The sequence below is a fragment of the Ips typographus genome, linkage group LG1 (genome assembly GCF_016097725.1).
Source record: "Ips typographus isolate SLU linkage group LG1, UJ_Ityp_2.0, whole genome shotgun sequence".
NCBI lineage: Eukaryota > Metazoa > Arthropoda > Insecta > Coleoptera > Curculionidae > Ips > Ips typographus.
The window spans coordinates 26,592,915-26,619,321 of NC_138422.1; the positions used below are offsets into that span (position 1 = coordinate 26,592,915).

A 26,407-nucleotide genomic window follows, 5' to 3' on the forward strand; every position below is an offset into this window, starting at 1 on the left:
CGAAATATTAGGGTTAACATTACTAAAAGAGCAAAATACTTCAGAGGACTTACTTACAAACAAGCCGGAATTAGTACACATACAGCTACAAAAATTTATAAGTCCATCTGCAGACCTTTACTGGACTATGGTAACATAATACTAGCAAACGCAAACGACAAAACCAAAAAATACATTCAAACGACAGAACAAATCACCTTGAGACTAATTACAAAAATTCGGCACCCAGAAAATCCTCTTTTCAACCCATCTAATGATCTGCTGTATGAACGGACTAACTTAATTAAAATAACGGACCGACATCAAAAAATACAAACAAAATGGAAAAACAAAAAAGACAACTGGACAATAATTAATAAGTTATGCCTCACCCGACAGACCCGAACCTCACGATACCTGACGCCAAACACAACTTTGACAGAACACTACCAAGACATACATTAACTCTAGATATAAGTACTGTATTATTGAAATTGTACATACATATAGATAGCTTATAAATAGTGTATATTATTAATCTCTAAATGATGTTATTACTATGGGCAGAAAGGCCACTAGGGCCGATAGCCTTTTCTTTTGGAGAATAAAGATTGTATATATATATATATATATATTTTCGTATTAGTTAATTTTTGATAAATACCTTTCCAACGACAAGGAATAACAGTTTGACATTTAGTACGCATGTGTAACCTGATACATTACCATTTGCCATTTAAAAAAATCTCATCAATCTCAAATTTGGGATTTTCAAACTAAGCCCATGTCTTGATTTTCTGAATTTATTCCAAACTCGCACTATACAGGGTGGTCCAGTTTTAAGTGTCAATAATTCACCATTTGATAGCTAATCAAAAAATAAGTTGACTTGCATTATGTCATTTTTCTGAAAAAGGTTTCCTAAGGAAGATACAGTTCTCCAAATTTCAATTTAAAAAATCGTTTTATAGTTTAAAACTGAACATCCAAGACTTGTGAAAGTCCAAATTTGTACTGAATAGTCTAAAAACTTTTTTACTACTTGGAATGGTCTTATGATTCGCTTTCTCAGACTGCCATCCTGGTTGAGTGTTTGAAACTGGCATTCAAGAACTAAAAAAGTCCGGAAATCAAGACAAAGACTGTAATGTGCATGAAACTCATTTTTTACTACTAAAAATAATATAAAAGTTGACTTTTAATGCTAGAACTGACTTTACTAGGACTAAAGAGAGTCCAAAAGTATATTTTCAAGACTTTAATTGGTGTACAACTCAATTTTCTGGACTGGACAACAAGTCTAGAAGTAAATTAAATTTTCGGACTATTTTATTTCTAAAAATTAGTTCTCAAGACTATTATTGTAGCATTTGGTACCAACATTTTTTACTTTTATTACTGAAAAAACTTGACTTTTGGAATTAGTCTTAAACTCGATTTTTCAGTCTTAAAAAGCACTAAAAACAGTCTGAATTTCTTAGAGGTGCTACAATTTATTGCACCTATGGGTGTAGAAGTCAATTTAATAGTGAAGAAGCTTGAAATAACATTTTCAAGACTATGGTCAGTGGACACTGGCTTTTAGGCCTGATAAGTCAAAAACTTTGTAAAGAAGAAAGTCTTGAAACTCGATTTGAGGCACTGAAAACAGCCTTAAAACAGTCTAGTTTATTAAGAAATACCCGAATTTTTAGCACTGAGGTCTAGAAGTCGATTTAATAGTGACAAAGCTAGGAATGCCATTTTAAGTCTATGAAGAATGTAAACATTGTTATTTAAGTTTGCTATGTCAATAACTTGGTGAAGATAGTCTTGAAACTCGATTTTCCAAGCTGAAAGCAGTTTTGAAGCACTAAAAATAGTCCAGAATTCGAAGAAAATGAAAAGCAAAGTAAAAAGCACGAAAAGTTCGTTTTCAAGACAATTTTCATGAATCTAATGTCAATGTCCTGCATCTAAGACTATTTTCAAGACAAATATTGAAATTTGTTTTCAAATTATGAAAACTTACTTCAAATGCAAATTTTAAGCTTCTGATGTCACTTTTCATTAGTTCAGTCACATTTTGGGGTTCAAGTCAATTTTTAAGGTTTAAATGTATGAATTTGTAGTAACAAGTTCTTGAAAAAGTAGTTTTTATGTCTACAAGTCAATTTTTAGTATTAAAGTCTCTCGATTTGCATGAAAACTGGTTACAAACACAATTTTTAAGCTTCTGAAATTTTTATCTTTTCTAATTCAATTTTCAAAACAAGTCTTTTAGTTTGTCTGGAAACTATGAAAACTGGCTACAATAATATTTTTTAAACTTCTTAAGTGAATTTTCTGTTTCCAAGACAATTTTTAAGTTGGGTTGTGTTAGTTTTGGGTCTTTGACCGTAATAACGTGTAATAAAGTGCTTGTTCCAAATTTGATCAATATTGCTCCAACGGTCTGACAGTTATGACAAAAAACCGATTTTTTAAACAGAAATTAAAAGGACTGTATTTTCCTTAGGAAGCACTTTTCAGGAAAATGACATAATGAATGTCAACTTATTTTTTAATTGGCTATGGATTGGTGAATTATTGACATTTAAAACTGGACCACCCTGTATAAAGCCTTATCTCAGAAACTATCTAATAATCTTTCGATTTAAGAATTAAACAAATCTTGTTATTATTAGAATTTAAAGTAAGTTTTTTGCAACAATTTTTCTTTTTTACCAAGCTGAGGTACAAAATTGCCACTTAAGTGGAGTTGTTTAGACCCTATCACTTGAATTACTTTTATGTAAAGTTTGACCAAACCGACAATCAATGCATAAATGAATAAGAAGCGTTTATCGAACTAATGCCTTTTTTCCATCTTTTCCCCATTTATTCCGAATTTCCGAAGTCTACCAACCCTTTATTTCCATTTTCGATTTAATGGATCCTATCTATACTTTCAAAAGAGTTGAGATGAGTTATCGTTTTACCCCAAATTCAACTTTTTTTTACTATATTATCTGATATTTATGCAAAATATCAGTACTTACATTAATATTTCGTCCTGGATCATTCTCAATCAGCTGCCTGGCTAAATCCTTGCACGACTTCCTCGAAGCGGGGGGAACTTTGGAATCGTCTTCCCAGTACCTGGAGGGCGCGTGTCCGTAGAGTGCTGCAGGGGTGGCGTGGGTAATTCTAGTATTTGTCACAATCCCCGTAGATTTTCCTGAAAGCAAAATATCCCGTTGTTAAGAAAACATCTTCGAGTTTCTTTGGTTAAACGGCAAAACAACTTGAGTTCCGTAGGAGTTATTCTTTGGAGATATAGCGTATTGAGTTATTGGGTCGTAAATTATTAGATTTTCGCATGAATTTTCACTCTGTTTGCCCCCGTCCTTTCGACAGCATATACAGAGTGTTCTTTAATGAAACGCTAATATTTAAAATGTAAAAAATTTGCGTAACTAGTTAAATAAATAGCTACTGCTGTGCTGGGAAAAATCTGTTGTATTGGATTTAATAAGTTTTCTTTGCAAAACTTCAACACCGGATGTAATAACTTCATAGAAACTTGACATTATCGTAACTTTTAATACACAACCCACCGTACGGAGCGTCGAAACAGGGGCATTTGCAAAAACAAATGAGGCTAAATTCACCCCGGCTGGAAACGACTTTTCATGTTGAGCAAGGCACGATTTCCTTTCCGGATAAGTTGTGCCGGAAAAATACGCGCTGTTTTTATCCAGATTAATCTCCAGCAGCGGTCAGATGGTGACATCTAATTTCGCTCCAATCAATCAAGTCTGCTTTTGATGAAATAAGCGTTTTCGAGTTTTTGCTCACCCAAAAAATGCTCAAACACGTAAAATAATGGCCGGACGTAATCACTGTCCCTACCAATTAAAACTGATACTGCACTGCATAGCTACATCGCGACTAATTAATCGCATAACGCTGAACAAAGCATTATTGTTACTAATGATGATTGAGCTACGTCACAGGTTATTTAACTAACTAACTGTGGATTATCTGATCGAGGATAAACGCATGACAACAAATCATCGGGAAGCGGAAAGTTTCTCGTATTCACCGAAACGGTAATGAAAGTAGATACAGTAAGTTGGTATAATGGGAAGTTTGGAAGTCAATCAGCCGACCCTTTTAAACGAAACTCCCTAGGGCGTTCTAAAACGGAAAATTCTGCACAAAGGCTGCCGAAAAGATTAATTATCCGGAAGGAAGGAAGGAAAACTTAAAAAGAGTTTATAAAAATATTTCAGTAATGTTGATTATAAAATCTCTATTCTTTAATCTTTTTTATATCTTTTTAACAAGCAGACGCAAGTTTTAACAACTCAAAGTAAGTAGTCAAGATTGTCGTTATTGGCTTGACAACCCACAATCGTTGAGATAAAACTAGATTCACTCTAATGTTTTGATAGAGATTATTAGTGATCTAGGCAGAGAATGATTCGGAATAGAAGATAGAGATTCAAGTTTTGAGAAAAGTATTACCTAAGTATTTTTAGTCACAAAAGTCAAATATTGTTGATTACTAGTAGGCTTGTGAAACAATGTTAGAAGTAGGAGAAATCAACAGGTAGAATTTATAAAAATAATTGTTAGAAACTTTAATAAGTTAGAGAAATTGACTAATCTGGGACAAAATGCAAAACATGAGACTTAACAATTGCTCGTGGATGACACAGCATAAAATATTGCTCTGTCTGTTTATCAAATCAGCCCTAGGTCTCCTCATCTTTCCTCCATATGCCTCTCTATTGTATCGCTAACCATAGCAAATGTTGCTTTTAGTGAAAAATACTGCGACATTTTACGAGAAAAGGTTTTCTTCAAGAAATGGCTCATTCAAAGGAGTGTGGGTCTTAGTAAGATAATTGAAGAAAGTCATTCTTTTATCTGTGGACGAGCTTAAATACAAAAACACTAAATTTAGCAATTTTATGGTATGGTGAGACTAGATAATGTGTGTGTGTTTCGGTAGTCAGTTTTGAAAATGCCACCTTCTTAATACACTTTATAACTATCAACGGGGCCAGTGAAACATTCTGAAGGAACTAGAGTTTGTGAAACAGAAAAGGATGCTTTTTCTAATAGAAAACACTGTCACCATGAAACAGCCCATATAGGTATTTACTTACTCTCAAGAAGAGTTTTTACAAGAACACTACAAAAACACAGTTTATTCAAGCCAGTGGTTCTCGAAGAAACATGGATATAGAGTAAAGGTGTATTTAGCAAAAGCTGACAAGGTGATTTACTTAATATTATAAAAATGACTCTAGTAGAGGTATTAATGAGCTGCTAATACTAAATAGCTTATCTGGAGTTTGTTTATCATGCTTTGAAAGGGTCCAAATTTAAAAAGTCCCATTATCAATTGCTCTAAAAGGCTCTGAACAAAAGGTGTTTGAAGCTATGGTTATAATGGTGTTGTCAAAATCCATATGCAGAGTGTTGAAAAAACAAATTTCTAGTAAGTTTCAAGTAATATTAGAAAGATATAAGTTACTTAATATGTAAATTTGATCAAATGCCATTATTTTGCAGAATTAGCCCTTATAAATTTTGCCATATCTTCTCTGACTATAAGGCTAGAAACAGATGGTGCTACTGTTAAATACTTTTACATCAGATAGGTTAAATTACTATTTTAATTCTATTATTTACACATTATGGAATATACAAATAAAATCTTTAAAAAGTACACTGGAGTTTTTTTTTATCTAAGAAGAAGTCTAGTTTTCTTCATAAACAATCATATAATTAGATAATTTCTTTTACTGGTACCTACCTGCTCTTACAATAAATTGAACTGAAATTAAAAAACATGTTAAATAAATCACACAACAAAACCAAAATGATGTAGGTATTTAATGCTGGGTAAATTTAATACAAAACCAAGAAGCAAGTTCTTAAAACTCCAACAATTCTGTTATAAGTTGAAAACACTGCTTTCTTTAGGATCATCACAAAACTGCAAGGATTTAATAGTCTCCAGAATACACACATTGCCTTACCTTGCAAATTTTATGGAATAATTCTTGAAACGTTGGTATTGGACTGTTTGTTAATGACTCGTTTGAATGCACCTATTTGTGATGTTCTTTCCAACATGTGAGATTCACAGAATGTTTTTTTTTTCGAAACAATAATGTTTTCTCATTTTCATTTATAATTGCTTAATGAAAGATACATATTGTGTGGTTTAAAGGAGGAACAGGTGATTAAAAAGATGGATAGCCTAGCTTGTAATAAACGACGTGCGTAAATTTCAATATGGCGGAGCACTTGATTTCATAACCGCCACGGGAAAAAAAATGAACCATAAGTACTATTACAAGAAGAACTAGCTTCGATAATGCCTAAGATGAAGCTCATTCTAAATTACTGGTTTTCAAGACATCTTTCTTCACTGTTAACTTGTTCCACGTTAGAAACTCGTAAAGTATAATACATCATTATTATTTGGAAATAACTGTCGAGCAGAGTTTTGTAAAATCACAAATTCCTGAAATAAACTCCGCGAAATTCACTAAATAAAACCGACCCGTCACGTATTTGATGGCTGTCCTAAACGCAATTGTCTCTCTAAAACCAAAACGAGTTTGTCCGACGATTCATCCAGTTACAAATAATAAAATTTACTCAGTGGGCCAGCGATCCTTTTTGAGCACTTAAACTTTCAATTTTCTTTCCGATTTGTTTCGGTCTGACTGCCGTTCCTTCTTCGGGGCCTAGATTGAACCTTTCCAATTTCCGGACTTCAAAGCCGTCGACTAAATACGTTTTCCGTCCCCGCCAAACGCGTTATACCTACTTAGAAGAGAAAATATTTAGCAGCACAAGATCGAGGGGATACGCTTTTTCCATTACTAATGGGATGAACGCCGATAAGAAACTCGAACCCGATCGAATTCGATTAACCTTTGACTGGGCTGCTTTTGAGGTTCCATCATAATTAGCTGATGCATCAAAGTGGCAAAACGGCTCGAACGTTACGTGCCATTTCAATTCATAACGCTGCTGACTGAAAAATATTAGAAAACTTCGGGCAAAATGTTATTTTGCCGCGAAAAGCCACTTAGATTGATTCTCAAGCGTTTCTCGGTATTGCAGCCGTGATTTATTTCGTCTCGAAACTTTCGAGGATTTCATCAAAAGGTTTTGCCGACGTACTTGGAATTCTAAGTTTACGAAGCTAATTTAAATTTTAATTAAACAAATAAGTGCTACTTTATGTAAGTATTGTGCGTGTTTGAACACTTAAAGTAAAAATAAATATTAAAGATAGTGTTATGGAATGACATGCAAGTATAGTTTTAGAATCGTGCTTTATATTGCTTTATCGTCTGGTTGCTGATATTATTGCCATATTAACTATACTTAATTGACCAACAGTAGTGATTTTCAATTAGGAAATCACCGAAATAAAAATTTAAAAATCACCTAGAGATACAGATATGAAAATTTCTAATGATTCGCTCTTCTTACCACAGGTTGTCTATAGAAATAATTTAAAATTCCCTTACAAATTCATATTTAAAATAGCTATTTATGTAACCAGTTACGAAAAGTTCAATTTTGTGTAATGAATGAATGTTTGTAGGGCGAGCGCAGCGAGGTCCTACAATTTGAATGAGTTACACAATAAGACATTTTCAAAACGTGTTGAATACATAATTTTTTTCTAATTTTGACCAAAAGGCTGTGAAAACCATCTTTTAAAGTGATTTAACACAAATATTCACTTTCATAGCACCTTGTATAAACTGTGACAACGACATGTTATGATGGATGTCGCCCATATGTTTCTAGGGAAATGCATAAAAACAGGGAGTGATGAAATGAACTTTTCATAACTAGTTACATAAAGTGATACTTTTCGTAACTAGTTGCGAAAAGTAAAACGTTTTCTCTCTTTAATCAGTTTTGAAAAGTGTCACTTTATATGCCAAAATTAGAAAAAACAATTTTCTTCTAAGGCAGAAAATAACTAAATATCGTCTTCCAATTGTTTGGCCACATGTTGCACGTTTTATTATTTGTAGTAAAAACAAATAAATTATTGCTAATTTTATCTAATAGTTATAACCAATTGAATTAGTAATTTTTTACAGCCTAACCTAACCTAATTTCACTGTGACGTAAAAATTAATAATTATGATTTTGTCAACTTTTTTAAAAATTGTACCTAATCTTTGAATATATGATGGTAATTTTTTTAAGTTTAAATTTTCGAGTAAACAAAGAGTAACTGTATAAAATAATAAAATTATGATCTATTTTCATTTTTGGAATATTTTGTTTCTTTAGTTCTGCTCATTTAGATTTTCTTTGAAACTAGGAGTCACTTCAGATTGCCTACAATAAGTGAAAACGACTAATAATAGTTTTAGATTAAGTCTAGGATATTAAAAATTACTGACAAGACATTGATTTTTTTATGATTTTTTGAATACTGCCTATTCGGCTTTGTTTTTGGGTGTAATTATTGAATCTGCTATAAGAATCTGTTAAGAGAATTTTTTTTAAGAAAACTTGGGGTATAAAATTACAAGTATTTGAAAAATCTAAAAATATTACCACAAAACTAAAAACACTTTTAAAGACAAAAATGGGTTTTAATTTTGAATATCCCAGTTTCATTCTGTAAACATTACTTAGTTGATTTAGATTTTTGATTTTCAGTTTTTCTGGAATTTTTTGATTTTAAGATCAAATAATGCAAGATATTTTTAGTGTTTTCGTGTAGCATAATTTAATTATTTCAAAGTTAGTTAACCAGAACTCGTATTTTCAGAATATAATAGTTTTGGAGTTGGACAAGTCCTCATGTTGTATTTTACGTCTTGTGAACTTTTCTATTCAGGCTCTAACTAAAACAATCTGCCACAATACCCCAACATCAGCATAAACAATTCCAAAGAATAGACGATGCATTTCGAATGCATTTTTCGAAACCCGGAAAATGCGAATCTAGAAGTTTTCAAATAGAGATCATAACGCAGATAACGTGAAATATTGGCGGGCTGAAGCAAAGTGCTTTTTCGAATATTTTTGGCCTCGAGGGGCGAACCAAATCGGGTGGAAACGACTTCTACGATCTATATACAGTAGGACTGAAACGCTTGTCCATGTTGATATTTCGTTATTCGTGTTTCTCTTTATGTCAATGTTGGCTCGAAACGAGGTTAAAGGATTTCACACGACTGAATGATTTCCGTTCCTCCCTCGTTCTTTTGTCACTGTTTTTGTCTTAAAATGGCAATCCTCGACTGCAGCAATTAAAAGGTATTATTCAAGTCCTTCAATCAGAATGACGGCAAGTGAAAACGTTAAAAAGAATGGAAATAAAGTTGACAAAGACGACCATTAAAAGCTTCTCATCTTGGAGACCTTGCTCGGTGCATTTTTTTTTTTGACTGAAGGAACAAAAGTTTTTATTGAATTTAGACGAAGCGGGATTATGCAGTAGGGTGCTCTCTAATTTTACGCCGCTCTTTGGGTAAATAGGTAATTTCTTAAAAGGACCAATTTTCTTTCTTGTGTAAATCGAATTTTTATTATATGCAAAGCTAACGAACGTCGAAAAGTTTGACGTTCTAACGAATGGGCTTTGCTATTTTATGATCTTGCATTTTATTGTAAAATAACGCAAAAATTTATTGAAAGCAGCAAATTTGTACTAGCTGGAGTGCAGGAAAATAATGTTATTACGTATCTACCAACGAGAAATTGAGCCTAGGATTCAGAGATCCGTAACACCCTGAATTTCTGAAACTAGCCGTTTGAAAATACAACTTTAGAGTTCATATAAGATTTCATTTTCAAAGTAAGTCAAAAAATGATGAAAAATTATTTGAACAAACTTTTAAGAAAGGCTACTTCTTGGAAAAAATCTACTCTGCGAATCTGTAAACATTCTGTAACAAATGAAAATATTGTACTGGTAACATTTTGGTTTTAGTTTAACTATGCTTGCTGCTGCTAATACAAAAACCAAATTGTTGGTTACTTAGTTTTAAGATTGTGGTCAAACTTTTAGAAAAACTTAACTTGCTTTACTGAAACTTAACTTATCATTTAACTAGGAATATATTTTCTTGTGGATACAGAAAAATAAAAACTACTAGAAACTACATTTTATGCTCCAAAAGACTGTCTAAAAAAAAAAGAACATTAGGTACAATAAACCTATACAACTCCACTGTTTCAGCATTGTATAATTTGCTCAGTTCCATGTACATTGTACATTATGTAGTCTGGGGATTTACTTTTAAATTAATGATGAAACTTTTTAATGGTGGAATGTTTTTAATTAGTAGTGCACAGTGAAAGTAAGTTTGTAATTATGCAGGTAATGTTGACATAAGTATTAAACTAAGTTTTATGCTGAAATTCGTATTCTCAGAAAATTAATACTTTGTTATTAAAACACTATTTAAAAATATCTATAAACATATTGTTTTAGTATTTAGTAAAAGAGATTTGTGTAAAGTAGGAAAATCTTATTTTTGTAAATAAAGAAATTTCAGCTTTATAATTTTCAAAATATCCTACATATATTTTTTCTATATTCATCACTCATTTAGATACTGGTTATTCGAAAAATAATTAATTTAAATACAGAATTGTAAAAACCCAATACCGTTAAAGTTTATCTGAAAAATTTCAACACCATTTTTGCTAAAAGTTGCTTTTTCACCCAAAATCTAAATTTCATGTTTAAATACGTTTCTAATATTTAATCGTGCACCAATTGTATTTTTAAGCAAAACGACCTGGCAAAACCAAGTAGAGGATATTATGTGGATTAGAAAATTGTTGTTTATTCATGTATTAAAGACATAGGAGCGAGTGTATGCTCGTGCACAATTGAAACCAGATAGCGAAACTAAACGAATTTTGCACGAGACAATAGGTATGCAAATTTAAGAGCCCTGCAATATCCACACTCAATAAATTCAATCTGTGTAGCGTCAAAATTACATGAGAATAGCTAATGAATTGGAAAATCAAGCATTTAATGCTATTTCTCTTAAAAGTAAATAAATTATTGATAAGAAATGTGAATATACTGAGTTTATTAAAGTACTCTGATAATTACTGTACTTAAATAAGTTAGATTAGTTTAAAGATACACTAAGACAATATAAGTAATTATTTTTCTAGCAATTGTAGAAAGTGATTAGGCTGTTTTATCACGTGATTGAAACATATTTTTTCCTAGATATACATTAAAATAGTTATTTATGCATCAAGTGCAAAAAGTACATATTTTTTGAAATTTAGTACAAAAAAGGGCTTTTTGCATGGGTTACATACAAATTTTTTTTATAAAATCGACTGAATAAAATTACAAATACACAGCATAGTGCAACAAATTAGAACTATTTGCACGATTTTCTATAAAGTAAATTTTAATTTACCTATACCTACTTAGTTTTTAAAACTTTATTTTAGAGTAATAACTAACATTACTTTACTTATCATTTTGTCTAAAATGTTTAAAATATTTTTGTAACAAAGCAACACATTCTGAACATAATATAATTTTCGACATAATATGAAAGTTGCTTTAAAGCTAATTTAACTTCTAAATTCCTCAATTATATTTCTACTAAACTAGATAAAGGAAAGCAAGAGCAATTTGAATTAAAGCCGAAATATTATTCGGTTCAGTAGGCTTTCCTATGGAAAGCAGATCCTGTGGAATACAATCGTTGCAATCAGACGATTGATGCATTATAAATTAATTAAAGATCGACCCAGCGAGTACTATTCGGTTTGAACTTTGTGCTCGTATTCAAAAAAAATTAAATTTTTGTGTAGGTTTAGGTTTAGTTTATCTTTTGTATCAGATTGTTAAACATAAAAAATGTCACTCTCAGAAATACAGACTAATGATAATGAAAATAGGCAGGCAGAGGAGCGAGGTTCAATAAGTATAAAATGAGAATAAAAAACCCAAATGGAAACAATGTGGTTGATATTGGAATTGTTTGTAAAACCTACTTCGAGGCCTCTGGCAGCCATTTTTAGTTGCCAGAGGCCTCTAAAACTTTCTTAAGCTTGTTAAGACTGTGTCTGAAACATTCTAATGGACATTTTAATTTGCCAAAAACATTAAATAGAGATTTGAATGTGATAGAAGCCTCTGAAACCTTTTTAAGAGTGTTCTAAAGTTGCCAGAGGTCTCTAGACACATTCTGATGGACATCTCAAACTGCCAAAAGGTTCTAATAGAGATTTGAATGTGAGAGAAGCATCTGGAAGCTTTTAAGAGTCTTCTAAAGTTGGCAGAAACCTCTGAAACATTCTAATGGACATGTTAATGTGCCAAAAACATTAAATAGAGATTTAAATGTGACAGAACCCTCTGAAAATCGTTTTGAAAGTGCCAGAGGCCTTTGAAACATTCTAATGGACATTTTAACTTACCAGAAGCTGTTAATAGAGATTAGAATGTTCCAGAAAGTCTTGAAACCTTTTAAGACACTTTGAAAGTTGCCAGAAGCCACTCAAAACTATTTTGAAAGTGCCAGAGGCCTCTGAAACATTCTGAGGAATATCTCAGAGTTCCAAAAGGTTCTAATAGCCATTAGAATGTGCCAGAAGCATCTGAAAGCTTCTAAGAGATTTTGAAAGTTGCTGGAAGCCTCTGAAACATTCTAATGGACATGTTAATGTGTGTTTAAGGTGCCAGAGGCCTCTAGCAGCCATTTTGTATTGCCAGAGGCCTCGGGCACGTTAAAAACAGTTCATAGTATGCTTAAGAAGGTTTCAGAGGCGTCTGGAACGCAACGGTGTCATGAATCAACTCCTGTAGGAATATTTTTGAAATTGGGCTTGAAATCCGTTCTATCTTTTGTTTTCTATGATATTTTGACGTATCTTGTCAAGTAAGGGAGCAATTTAGGGTCAAAACAACGTGTGTCAAAAAAGATGTGATTTCATGGTGAAGGAACTTTGACGCCTTCTAGCGGTCAAACGGTGCAATCAATCAAATCGTGGGGGGATAGTTTTGGAAAGCCTGAAATCTGCTCTATTTCTTGTTTTCTATGACATTTTGACGTAACTTGTCAAATAAGGGAGTAATTTAGGGTCAAAGCAACGAGTGTCACAAAATATGTTATTTTATGGTGAAGGAACTTTGACGCCCTCTAGCAGCCAAACGACGTTATCAATCAATTCGAGGGGGGATATTTTTGGAAAGCTTCAAGTCTGCTCTATCTTTTGTTTTCTATAATATTTTGACGTATCTTGTCAAGTAAGGGAGCAATTTAGGGTCAAAACAACGTGTGTCAAAAAATATGTGATTTCATGGTGAAGGAACTTTGACGCCTTCTAGCGGCCAAACGGTGCAATCAATCGAATCATGGGGGATAGTTTTAGAAAGCCTGAAATCTGCTCTATTTCTTGTTTTAGTGACCAAATCATGTTTTTAAGCATATATTTGGAATCCTCATTAAATTTCCTATCTAATGACGTAAAAAAACCACTATAAAATCAAGTAAAGTCAGGGATAAAAGTGGTGTCAAAGTATAAGCTACTAGAAACACAGTCTGAAAGAACAGTCAGGGACAAAATCGCCTGTAAAACCCACTTGGAATGGCCGAATCATGTTTTTAAGCACATTTTTGGAATCTTCATTAAATTTTCTATCTAATGACGTAAAAACATCAATACAAAATTAAGTAAAATCAGGGATAAAAGTGGTGTCAAAGAATAAGCTGCTAGAAACACAGTTTGAAAGAACAGTCAGGGACAAAATCGTCTGTAAAACCCATTTGGAGTAAAAAAATAACAGTTTTAAGCACATTTTTGTAATCCTATTTAGTATTTTATCATCCAGATTGATTTTTCCCAACAGTACGTCCTCTCTGTTTGACGAAATGTAATTATCGACCACCAGGTGTACTGAAACAAACCCATTCTAGTCCGGACGAGAATTAGTTGGGCCATTAATCTTCAGTTAATTTTTAAAAACCGCGCTCGCATTGCCCACATACATCATTCTCTGTCACGAGGCAACGTTTTAACGACGCTCGTATTTGCTAGGCAATTGGATTTTTTTTTAAATTGTCCCGGTGAGTTAGTGTTTTAAATGCTATACTGCAGAGCCAAGAGTCCTGTTGCAAAACAGTTTTCTAGGACGGTAGCAACAGAGAAATTTCCTCGAACAATGGGTTATAAATAAAAGTATGAACAGTGGATAACGACTCTAATTACCTGATTCTTGCGCCCAATCAATCAACGAGGGAACTCTGGACGAAAAGCTGGAGAAACAGTTTTCAAATCTGCCTCTGGCATCCAGACCGACTGTCTCAAAATTTGTTTTCACTCCGCACATTAAGGCAGTGGCGCAGGCGGAGGATTCTCCCACTTGTGCGTCCATGTTGTAAGTCTAAAAATGTGTAAAAAAATATTATAGCACGTTTATGTATTACAGAAAATGGCATTGAAAAAAGTATCATACGTTACAATCATTCAAAATTAGAAAAATGTCAGTTTTTGTAAAAAGTACAATTTTGGGAAATTTTTATTTTGCTCCAGAAGGGTTCCAATGCACATCAAAGGGCACATTTATCCCAAAGAACCTTAAATTAAGTAAAAGAAGTTCAAAAAAAGCACTTTAAAATTTTTTATTTTTCAAACAAATTGAAAGAATGGGGGGGTATTAGGGGCCTTGTTTCACTAGTTTTTGAAATTCAATATCTCAGTGACATGAAGAGCTAGAGAGGCCAGTTTTGGCTCCCTTTGTAGTTTTTTTTATCCTTTTTCTAATGGTGCTTTAGTAAAATCTATAGAAGTTCAAATCAAAAAGTTACAATCATTCAAAATTTAAAAATAGCACTGTAAAATTGAAAAAAATGGGGTTAACACTTGAAATAGATTATGATCATGATATAAAGTCTTGTATACAAAAAATATTTGTCAGGATTACGATTCATGGTCACAGTAACACACGACCCTATAAATGTTCATAATATCCGGACAGCTACAACGAATTACAAGCAGTTTCGAGAGCTGAATTTTCAACGTAACAAGATTTAAAAAGGTAATATTTTCAGGACGGCACTCTGGATGCTTTGCAGTTTGTAACATAATCTTCCTTAAAACCCGTTGTTTCGGAGCTGGAGTAAAAAAGTTGAATTCCCATTTCGAGTTACAAAAGTAAACGAGACTGAATTAGAAACTATAACAAGTCATCCGTGTATTTTGATACCCGAGTGCCCGAAACTCGGAAAAGTAATTACAAGAAAACTAGTGTCACATGCAGTCGTCGAAACATTAACAATTTCCCTGTAGCAAGCGGAAAATTAAGCAAACTCAATCAAAGTTTATGGAAACTTTCCGGAACCTAAGTGGAAAAACCGTTTCGTACCTCAACTTTTACTTAGAACAATTAAATTCGTTAATCCCCGTTTAATTAAATTACTAAAATGTAAAGATTAAATTGAAAACACTTATATTATTATTGAAAAAAAATTAAAACATTTATTAAAAATTTAAAAAACGCACTCATCTGTATTTTGTGTTTCGTTTCTTGTCATGCTACAGTCATATAATCGCTGTCAGCGAACATATTTTTGAAAATTTCCTACAGAAAAGCTTCTTTGATTTTAAATCTAATACCGGGACATATAAACTGCACGAGAAAGCTAAAAGTAAACTATCTGGGAGTTTGTCTTCGTTCATATCGAGATCAATCGAGACTGAAAGCGGATTTCAGCGAATTACATAATGCGTTCTCGTTCCTTTTTTGTCAGTTTTATTCTCAGACGTAGAGTACATTTAGAGCTAAAATAAATTCGTCATATCCGTCGGCGGAGTTTACCCTCTGATGTACGAGCAAATATTTTCCAGCTCTGGATGCTATAAAAGCGTCGAGAAATTCGATTTGACGACTCGAAACGTGTAGAAGGAGGGTTGTTTAATACCGAAAAGATACATTGTTGTTTAACACCTGGAACTGTCATATTCCGAATAAATTTTAGATTGTAAATATAAGCTTTAAGGAGATACCGTTGCAGTGCATGCGACATTTCTCAAGTACCTACAGAAATTCAATAGAAATATCAGCACACGATTTCTTGTTTAAACATGCAAGTGACAATTTGTCTAAGTTTTTAATTTTGTTGGATGCACGTTTGAACGGTGTCAGAAAAATAATCGGGGGCAATACCATAAGAGCTCAGATTTAGCCGAATAATTTTTGTGCTTGTCTTAGAACACTTTCTTTTTGGTGTAACAGCACGAGACCTGTTGTAACTAAATCACGAGAGCGCAGCTCGAGTGATTTTGCCAAACAGGTCGAGTTTTGTACTTTTTCTAAATGTCAATAATTTACCATTCGATAGCCCATCAAAAAAATAAGTTAACATACACTATGTCATTTTCCTGAAAAATGCTTTCCAAAGAAAATCGGTTTCTTGTCATAACTGTCAGACCGCTGGAGCAATAATGGTTTTCATTTTTCTGCCTTATTCTCTACGTCACTGGATATTTTGCAAAAATTTCAGTTTTTTTTTACTTTACTTGTTCAATTTGACAAATAAAGTATTTCTTATAAAATTCTGATTTGAAGCTTCGTTTACGAGATAATTGAGTTATTACGTTCAAAGGCCCAAAACCAACTCAACCCAACTTAAAAACTGTCTTGAAAATGATGAAAATTGACTTAAGAAGCTTAAAAAATGTGTGAAAACTGGCTTCACAGTTTCTAGACAAATTGAAAGACTTTAGTTTTGAAAATTGACTTAGAAACCAGTAAATTTAATTTGAAACGGTGAAAATTGACTTGAGAGGCTTAAAAATTGTATTTGTAACCAGTTTGCAGACAAATTGAAAGACTTTAGCCTTGACAATTGACTTGGAAACTATGAAAATTGGCTTGAGAGGCTTAAAAACTCTCTTTCAGTCAGTCGTTATAGTTTTCAGATAAGTTTAAAACGTTAGTAGTGAAAATTGACTTGTAGCCATGAAAAACTACTTTATCGAGAATTTTTTACTACAAATTCACACATTTCAACTTTGAAAATTCTTGAACACCAAAAAGTGACTCTGAACCAATGAAAAGTGACATCAAAAGATTAAAATTTGGATTTGAAGTAAGTTATCATAATTTGAAAATACATTTCAATATTTTAGTCTTGTAAATAGTTTTAAATACAGGATATTGACATTAGATTTATGAAAATTGACTTGAAGACTAACTTTTCAAGTTTTTCACTTTGCTTTTAAATTTTTTAGAACACTGGACTATTTTTAGGGCTTAAAAACTGCTTTCAGCTTAGAAAATCAAGTTTTAGGGTTATCTTCACCAAGTTTTTGACATAGCAGACTTAAAAAACTGTTTTTATATTTTCCATAGGCTTAAACATGCCATTTCACGCTTTGTCAGTATTAAATTGACTGCTAGACGCTTCACTGTACTTTAAGACTGAAAAATCGAATTTTAAACTATTTTTTATAGTAAAAGTTAAGTTTCAGACTCTTCATTCATGAAAGTAAACAATTTTGGCATTAAATGCTACGATATTAGTCTTGAACACTAATTTTTAGAATTAAAATAGTTCGAAAATTCGGACTGTTACCAGCGTTTAAATGAATAAAAAAAAATTGTTTGAATGATTAGTTTTACACTACTTATAGTCTAAAAAATTGAACGCCAGTAAACATTAGTCCAAAAATCCTGTTTTTTGACTATTTTCAGTGTCAAAAATTAACTTGTTAACCTCACAGATGACCAGATTTGAATCCTTTTGAACCATTTTAAAGTAAAAAATACAATAACTCAAGTAGACATGTTTGTCAATTTTGAATAATATCCAGTGAGCGTAGAAAATAAAGACTATCCCCCTATATCGACGCATATAAACAATTTTGAAGAATGTCATTCACATCACATAACGAGTACTCATTTCATAATTACTTGTTCCAAATTTCATCAAAATTGATCTGACAGTTGTAGCAAAAAAACGATTTTTTAAACTGAACTTTGGAGGTCTGTACCTTCCTTAGGAAGCGTTTTTCAGGAAAATGACATAATGCATGTCAACTTGTTTTTTGATGGGCTATCGATTGATGAATTATTGACATTTAAAACTGGACCACCCTGTATACGAAACAAGACAAACTATAAAAAATGTACTTACTTTGGCTAATGCAACAGCTGGAAAAGTATCCCAAGCTAACTCGTGATCTTCCCCACTTTTTCCCATTCGCTGTCCACTTAGTATCCTGGATGCCGTGGTGGTGGCCACCCCCATCCCATCACCCACAAGAAGAATCACATTCTTAGCATAAGGTCTTCGATCCTCAGAATACTGCAGTCTTTTTCGTAATGCTGCCCTGGCCTGTTCGTACCAATACTCCTGGTCTGGAAATAAAAAAAGAACACAATTGACCAACAAAGCTTTTTATCGTGCTGGAAAAGCAACGTATAATGGAAGTTGTTATTGGAAAGGCTTTTTAAGAGCATCACTCCGTCCTGCTTAATTCGTCGCTAATAAATCTCGATCGGTTAGAGTGCAGCCCTAAATCTGGAAAGAAGTGCAACAAATTGCGTCGCATCGAGAAAGAATAATGGAACAACATGCCAGAAAAAAAAACCGCAAAAGCTTCGGAAAAGACAATCTCAAAATGAATGTAAGGGCCGCAATTATTCAAGCCCCGGCTCCCCGTTGTGAATTTATTCCGTTTCTGTTCTGTTTGTTGGGAGTGAAGCGATTTTGTTTAATTTGCCGTAAATTGTCATCGTTAGAATGAAAATGAAGGATAAAAATTGCTTTGATATTTGTTTTCTTTATGTTATTTTCACTAAGGCATAACTTGACGTTTTTACAGCTTGAAATATCAGATAATTTTTCACGTTTAATATGACTGTTCTAAGATTATATTAAGCCCTAAGAGGTGAGAAAAAAGAGGTCAAAAATGGATTTTTAAATTCATATGAGCCCTTGCTCATATAAAACAACTAAAACTTTGTTATCCAATTTTCTTACTGTGTATAAACTATTAACTATTGTTCACTTAGTTTCTCTTCAACTCGAATTCACACTTTAAAAATGTTTTAAACTGCTTTTAATGCAGAACTAATCGATTAACCTCTGACATTCTATAGTCAGTTTCAGATCAACGATTCACTATTATGTGCTTTATCGCCTGTCATAGGATCGTTTGAGGCATATAAAACTATACGCTCCAGATGGATCGATCAACTATGTTACAGGTGTTATTTGCCTATCACGCGACACCTTGTTAAATTCCTATTAACTCAGCTATGACCTATGACTATTGCCTTTGCAAATTGTTAAAATTGTTTCCAATTTACACCGATGCAAGTGGATTTTCGATGTGAATAAATGTTTCCTAATTGTATACATAATTTCCGACGACTAAAATCAACACGGAACGTTGATTAAATCCTTTTGAACGTTGGAAGGCAAAAGGAACCAGAGACTACATTTTTAGATAATTAAATTGACTGTTCTAAGCGATTGCGGAGTCCCGCATTATATATTTAAAATGAGTTCATGTAGAATTAATTTTTTTGGTTAATTTTTGGTATACGTTTACTTTAGTTCTTGCTGTCAAGCTCAGCCATAATTGAAAAAATTTAAATAAATTCGTTTCAAATGTATCGTTTGTTATTTACTTTTTAGCCGTTGGTCCTAAATAAATGTTGGCTTTCTGTTTCACAATTTTGTAACACACAATTTAAAAAGGCAAAATTGGAAATTAGAACCTATGGTATCATCATAATAATATTTTAAACAAGGCAAGTCAGTTTATACTACCATAAACTTGATAGAGCAACATACTTAACATTATAATATGTATTTGTATGTTTAAAATATTAGTTAATTTGTTTATCACATTTTTTATTCTGTACATTTTCTTATATGCTATTTTGTTAACACCTCTATTAATGTTTCAATTTAATTGTTTGGACATTTCAAGAATTTCGATTATTTCCAGAAGTATGCAAAAATTGAGCTTACTTGGGTACCTAATTAAAATTGGTTAATTGCATTCATAATACAAGAATATACACTATCCATAGTTTTTTTTTTAAATACCACTACTTTCTAATTACAAAATTCAAATTTAAAAAGTAAAGCTTATACAGTGTGGTCCAGTTTTAAATGTCAATAATTTACCATTGCATAGCCCATTAAAAAATTTTCCTAAAAAATGCTTCTTAAGGAAAATACAGTCCTTCAAATTTCAATTTAAAAAATCGGTTTTTGCTCATAACTGTCAGACCGTTGTAGTCATTTTGATCAAATTTGGAACAAGCACTTATGAAATTATTACTTATTATGAATGACGTTTGCCAAAATTCTCCAGTAGCGTAGAGACAGGAAGATCGATTTCATTTTTCTGCCTGATTCTTTACGTCACTGGATATTTTTCAAAAATTTCAGTTTTTTTTACTTTACTTGTCCAATTTGACAAAATAAGTACCTCTTATAAAATTCTTATTTGAAGCTTCGTTTACGAGATAATTGAGTTATTACGTTCAAAGACCCAAAATCAACCCAACTTAACTTAAAAATTGTCTTGAAAACAGTGAAAATTTACTTAAGAAGCTTAAAAAATGTCTTTTTAGCCAGTTTTCATAGTTTACAGACAAATTGAAAGACTTTAGTTTTGAAAATTGACTTAGAAACCAGTAAGTTTACTTTGAAGGTGAAAATTGACTTAAAATGCTTAAAAATTGTCTTTTGACCAGTTTTCACAAATTGAAAGATTTTAGCCTTGGCAATTGACTTGGAAACTGTAAAAATTGTCTTGAAAGGCTTAAAAACTGTCTTTGTAGTCAGTCGTTATAGTTTTTAGATAAGTTGAAAAACTTTAGTAGTGAAAATTAGGTGGTAGTCATGAAAAACTACTTTATCTACAATTTTTTACTACAAATACAACACATTTCAACCTTGAAAATGGACTTGGACACCAAAAAGTAACTCTAAACCAATGAAAAGTGACATCAAAAGCTTAAAATTTCTATTTGAAGTAAGTTTTCATAATTTTAAAATACATTTCAATATTTTAGTCTTGAAAATAGTCTTAAATACAGGATATTGACATTAGATTCATAAAAATTGACTTGAAGACTAACTTTTCAGGTTTGTTTATTGCTTTTCATTTTCTTAGAACTCTGGACTATTTTTAGGGCTTTAAAACTGCTTTCAGCTAGGAAAATCGAGTTTTAGGGTTACCTTCACCAAGTTTTTGACATAGGAGACTTAAAAAACTATTTTTACATTTTCCATAGGTTTAAACATGCCATTTCGCGCTTTGTCAGTATTAAATTGACTTTAGACGTTTCACTTTGCTTTAAGACTGAAAAATCGAATTTCAAACAATTTTTTATAATAAGAGTTAAGTTTTAGACTCTTGATTGATGAAAGTAAACAATTGTGGCATTAAATGCTACGATATTAGTCTTAAACACTAATTTTTAGAATTAAATTAGTCCAGTTAGTGTTTAATTGAATAAAAAAAGTCCAAAAATCCTGATTTTTGACTATTTTTAGTGTCAAAAATTAACTCGTAAACCTCACAGATGACCAGATTTGAATCCTTTTGAACCATTTTAAAGTAAAAAATACAATAACCCAAGTAGACATTTTTGTCAATTTTAAATAATATTCAGTGAGCGTAGAAAATAAAGACTATCCCCCTATATCGACGCATTTAAACAATTTTGAAGGTCTGTGTCTTCCTTGGGAAGCGTTCTTCAGGAAAATGACATAATGCATGTCAACTTGTTTTTTTATTGGCTATCCATTGGTGGATTATTGACATTTAAAACTGGACCACCCTGTAGACCCTGGCCAATTTTCATGAAAATAGCATTCAACAAAAATTCCTGATATTATTACATTCTCCACGACCGAGTTTCTTTATTATTGTCCCATCGATCAAGCAACTCTTACTGGAAACGACACTGGAATTTCTTCTTTTGCTGCAGTTAGGGTAGACTGCACAAAAGCATCACTTTCCACCCTTATTAGGTAAGTGAAACCTCGTTTGCGGGGACATTCTATTACGGTCGACAACAAATTTGACTTTAAGCTTCAACCATGCGAATCTCTTTTATATATCTCACAATTTCGGAACGAGGTTTTAAAAATTTAGCTGAAACAGCAAAACATTTCATTAATCAACTTTCCGGCATCCGAAATAGTCAAAATGCGATTCAGCATTTTGCTGAGTTTCCGCATATAATGAGGGGTCATTTCTCCGCTTATTATTTTTTCAGCTCTCATCAATTCCCACTGGATGATTGTTAGATTCTCATTTATCCAACGACTGTTTACTATTCCAATTCTGGAAGGATTACAATATTTCCGTCCATAAAAGGTTATTGTCCTACGACCTATTTTGTGAACATTTCATTGCTCTAGGAATTCTATTTGGACTGGCAAATACAGGGTCTTACAATTCATTATGAAACTTATTACAATCCGACATTCTTGTTGCCGTTGCAATTTCGTTCTGTTTGCATGGCGTTTATTTGTCTTGTTCCTAGGAAAATGGAGATTGTGATCTTCTTTATGGATATTTTCAAGAAAAGTAAACAGGACATCAGACAATATTTTTTATTAAATTCTTCAAACTGTATTGCATAGCAACAAATCATAATTATTTCTATTAATGTAATGGGGTGTGTCATGTTGTATTTGCATAATCAGTGAGTTATTCGAAAACTAATATTTACTGGATATTATTGGTGTGCTCAGGATTATAAATTTACATAATGCACAAGCTCGGATGTAACTGCAGTTAATCTCCGTTGAAACCCTAATATTCTAGACATGGGAATTACATGTTAGGTATATTAAGATCTATATCAATATTACCAGATTTTCTCGGTCTAATTTCGCTCGGTGCAGCAGCCTTATTAAAATGAAATGGTTTCCTTTTTACATGTGCTGTAAGATAAAACCCTCATTTTGAACTAGAGAATTTTACGGCGTCTCTGCTTGTATAAAGGGTTTAGTAATGCGGATAAATCAAAAGCGCGGTTAGAGGCTTAGGAATTTTTGCTTTGTGAAGAAGTCGTTTGTAGAAGAAAAGGTTAAGTCGGACATGATCTAATGTATTATTAACTTTCGAATATGCTAGCTTAATAAATAAGTTAATTATGATATACATAAGATGTTTCAGTCATAAAAAATGTCCATCATAATCCATTAAGCTAGATTATAAACATAACCTAAATTGATATTCCAATTGAGTAATATTCAACCTAGTTTCCTGCTGCAAAACTATATGCTCTTTTTGTGTTAACAAACAAGCTAATCTTGCATTCAGCCTGTACGTGACGTGTGATGCAAGCTCTCCTCTGTTTTTGCCCTGACCAGCATTGGAAACTACATATCTGGCCCATAAAATAGCTTAAAACCGAACGGGGGTGACCATAAATCGTGCTTGCCATTCCTGAACAGATCAACTTTTGTCTCTACGGAATTAACTTCACTAATTACTCGGTTGAAACAAATACAACTTGCATTTGGTGTATTTGGTGATCAGTACACGTTCAACGCGTTTTTTCGGGTAAATAAAAACGAAACAGAGAGGTGCACTATGTTGTGTAAACTTTGTGGGTAAAAGGCGTAAATAATCCTGCCGGAAAGTTTGGCCGCATTTATGGTTTAGAGGAAAAACGCCGGTGTAGCTTACCTGGAGCTTTACCATGAAGTATAGCGTATTGTGCAGATTTATAGCCTTGCTAGAAAAGATCTAGTGCTGACTTTAAGTTTTTGATAAATTGCTTACCTAAGTGTCGAGAGCTGAGGGTATTACCTTAATTTGTTACTTTAATTCTCGGTAATATCGTTTATTTTTGTTTTTGCCTCTCTTTAGATAGAACTGGTTAAAACTCTGCCAGGAGGAAGGGTGGTGGAATGATTTATGTCTTCCTGTTTCGTATTAATGTGGCGGCCATTGATTTCCGCATTTACCAAATTCAAATTTGGCGTTCAACCTAAATGCCCATTAGGGAAAGCCGCACTCGAACAAGGTTTTAATTTTTTCACCAAGTTTCGACTGGCATAAAAATTGCCGCCATTACGAGTTGATCGCTCAATTTTTTTCAACGCAACAACGAATTTTATGTATTCTGACCGGGGAGCGAATTGTGGCAACTTTCAGAAAGTTTTGAAACGGGTTTGGAGAATTTGACCCTAAAATGCATTAAGGAATTAATTGTTCGGTGTTTTGTCCATAAATTTGGTTTACATTATTCAACTTTGTACCCCTTGGTTCAGTTTCTCATATTGATTTTTATTTTTAAGCCACAGCTCTGCTGTTCAGAAAGTATACTCTTAATCAAATAGCAGTAAATTTACCGAAGTAATTAGGAATTTTTTTACAACTATATACTTGTTATACAGGGTGGTCCAGTTTTAAATGTCAATAATTTACCACTTGATAGCCCATCAAAAGATAAGCTGACATGTACTATGTCATTTTCAAAAATCGGTTTTTTTGCTTTAACTGTCAGACAATTGGAGCTATTTTGATCAAGTTTGTAACAAGCACTTATAAAAGTCAAAAAATTCTCCAGTGCCGTAGATACAGGAAGATTGTTTTCATTTTTCCGCCTTATTTTCTACGTCACTGGATATTTTTCAAATTGACCGTTTTCTTTTAATTTTGGTGTTCAAGTTGAAAAAGAAAGTATCTCCTATACAATTCTGATTTGAAACTTCGTTTACGAGATAATTGAGTTGAGTAACGTTCAAAGACCAAATTAAACTTAAAAATGGTCTTAACATCTTAACTTCCAAAACGGAGAAAATTGACTTAAGAAGCTTAAAAAATGTCTTTGTAGCTAGTTTTCACTTTAGTGCTGAAAATGAACAGAAACCAATAAATTGTCTTTGAAACAATGAAAATTGACTTGAAAGGCTTAAAAATTGTCTTTGTAACCAGTTTCAGAGTTTTCGGACAAATTGAAAGACTTTAGTATTGAAAGTTGACTTGTAGACATGAAAAACTACTTTTTCTAGAATTTTTGACAACAAATTTACACATTAAAACTTTGAAAATTAACTTGGACACTAAAAAGTGACATCAGAAGCTTAAAATTTACGTTTGAAATAAGTTCTCATAATTTGAAGACAAACTTCAATATTTTAATCTTGAAGTTCATACTACTTGACTTCAAGACTATTTTCAAGATTTTTTTTACTTTGTTTTTCATTTCCTTAAAACTCTGGACTATTTTTTAGTGCTTCAAAACTGCTTTCAGCTTGGAAAATCGAGTTTCAAGACCATCTTCACCAAGTTAATACCTTTGTAAACTTAAAAAAACAATTTTTACATTTTCTATAGGTTTCAGTGCTAAAAATTAGAGCATTTCTAGTTTTTAGTGTGCCTAGGCGGTTTTCAGTGTAAAAAATCGAATTTTAATACTATCTTCACAACATTTTTAACTTATCAGGATTTAAAGCAAGTTTGTAACCTGTCCATAGTCTTGAAAATGTCATTTCAAGCCTCTTCACTGTTGAATTGACTTTTACACTCATCGGTGCAATAAATTGGAACGTTTCTAAGAAATTCGAACCGTTTTTAGTGCTTTTAAGACTGAAAAATCGTGTTTAAACTGTCTATAATACTGAAAGTCAAGTCAAGACTCTTCAATAATGAAAGTAAAAAATGCTGGCACTAAATGCTACGATATTAGTCTTGAAAGCTAATTTTTAGAAATGAATTAGTCCCAAAAATTTAATTTGGACTGTTTCGAGTTTGATTTGATTTCTACACTTAATTCAGTCAGGAAAACTGAGTTGTACACCAACTAAAGTACTGAAAATACAGTTCTAGGCTTTCTTTACTCTTAGTAAAGTAATTTCTAGCCTTAAAAGTACTTTTAGACTATTTTTAGTTTCAGACAACTCAAAATGAAATTTGGATGGCTGTATCTTCTTTAGTGGGCACTTTTCAGGAAAATTACATAATGCATGTCATCTTATCTTTTGATGGGCTATCAAGTGGTAAATTATTGACGTTTAAAACTGGACCACCTTGTAGAGGCCTCTGGCATTTCCAAACTGACTCTAGATCTGACAACATTAAAAGTTTCTTGGAATGTTTAAACAGTAATGTTCGAGGCTTCTGTAAATTTTCAAATAATTATTACAAGTTAATTCAAGTTACAATTTTTAAAAATTTGAAACTTTTCTTCTTTTGTACAAGGTGGCAACACAGCAAATTTTCTGAGGCTGTTACGTTATCATAATTTGGTTTGATTTTTAGTCTATATCGGTTAACATAAATAGAAGTAAATTAAATTAAAAATTAACAGGTTCAATCAGGACCGTGTTAAATAAATGATAGGAATAGTTCCTAAAATATTAAAATAGAGCTTTCAGTAAAATTCAACGGTTTGCAAAGTAAATACAGC

At 32.4% G+C, this 26,407-nt stretch overlaps 1 protein-coding gene across 2 annotated transcripts in view; it reads right to left on the reverse strand.

The window, feature by feature from the left end:
- The window catches only part of LOC145726172 (alkaline phosphatase-like), a 115,931-nt gene that overhangs the window by 29,148 nt on the left and 60,376 nt on the right, over positions 1-26,407 (reverse strand). For both annotated transcript variants that reach the window (XM_081975149.1, XM_081975152.1), the window contains exons 3-5: positions 18,141-18,364; positions 14,212-14,386; positions 3,000-3,178 (exon numbers count right to left, since the gene is read on the reverse strand). In XM_081975149.1, coding sequence (XP_081831275.1) covers positions 3,000-3,178; positions 14,212-14,386; positions 18,141-18,364 — 578 coding nt within the window. The remainder of the gene's footprint in view (positions 1-2,999; positions 3,179-14,211; positions 14,387-18,140; positions 18,365-26,407) is intronic.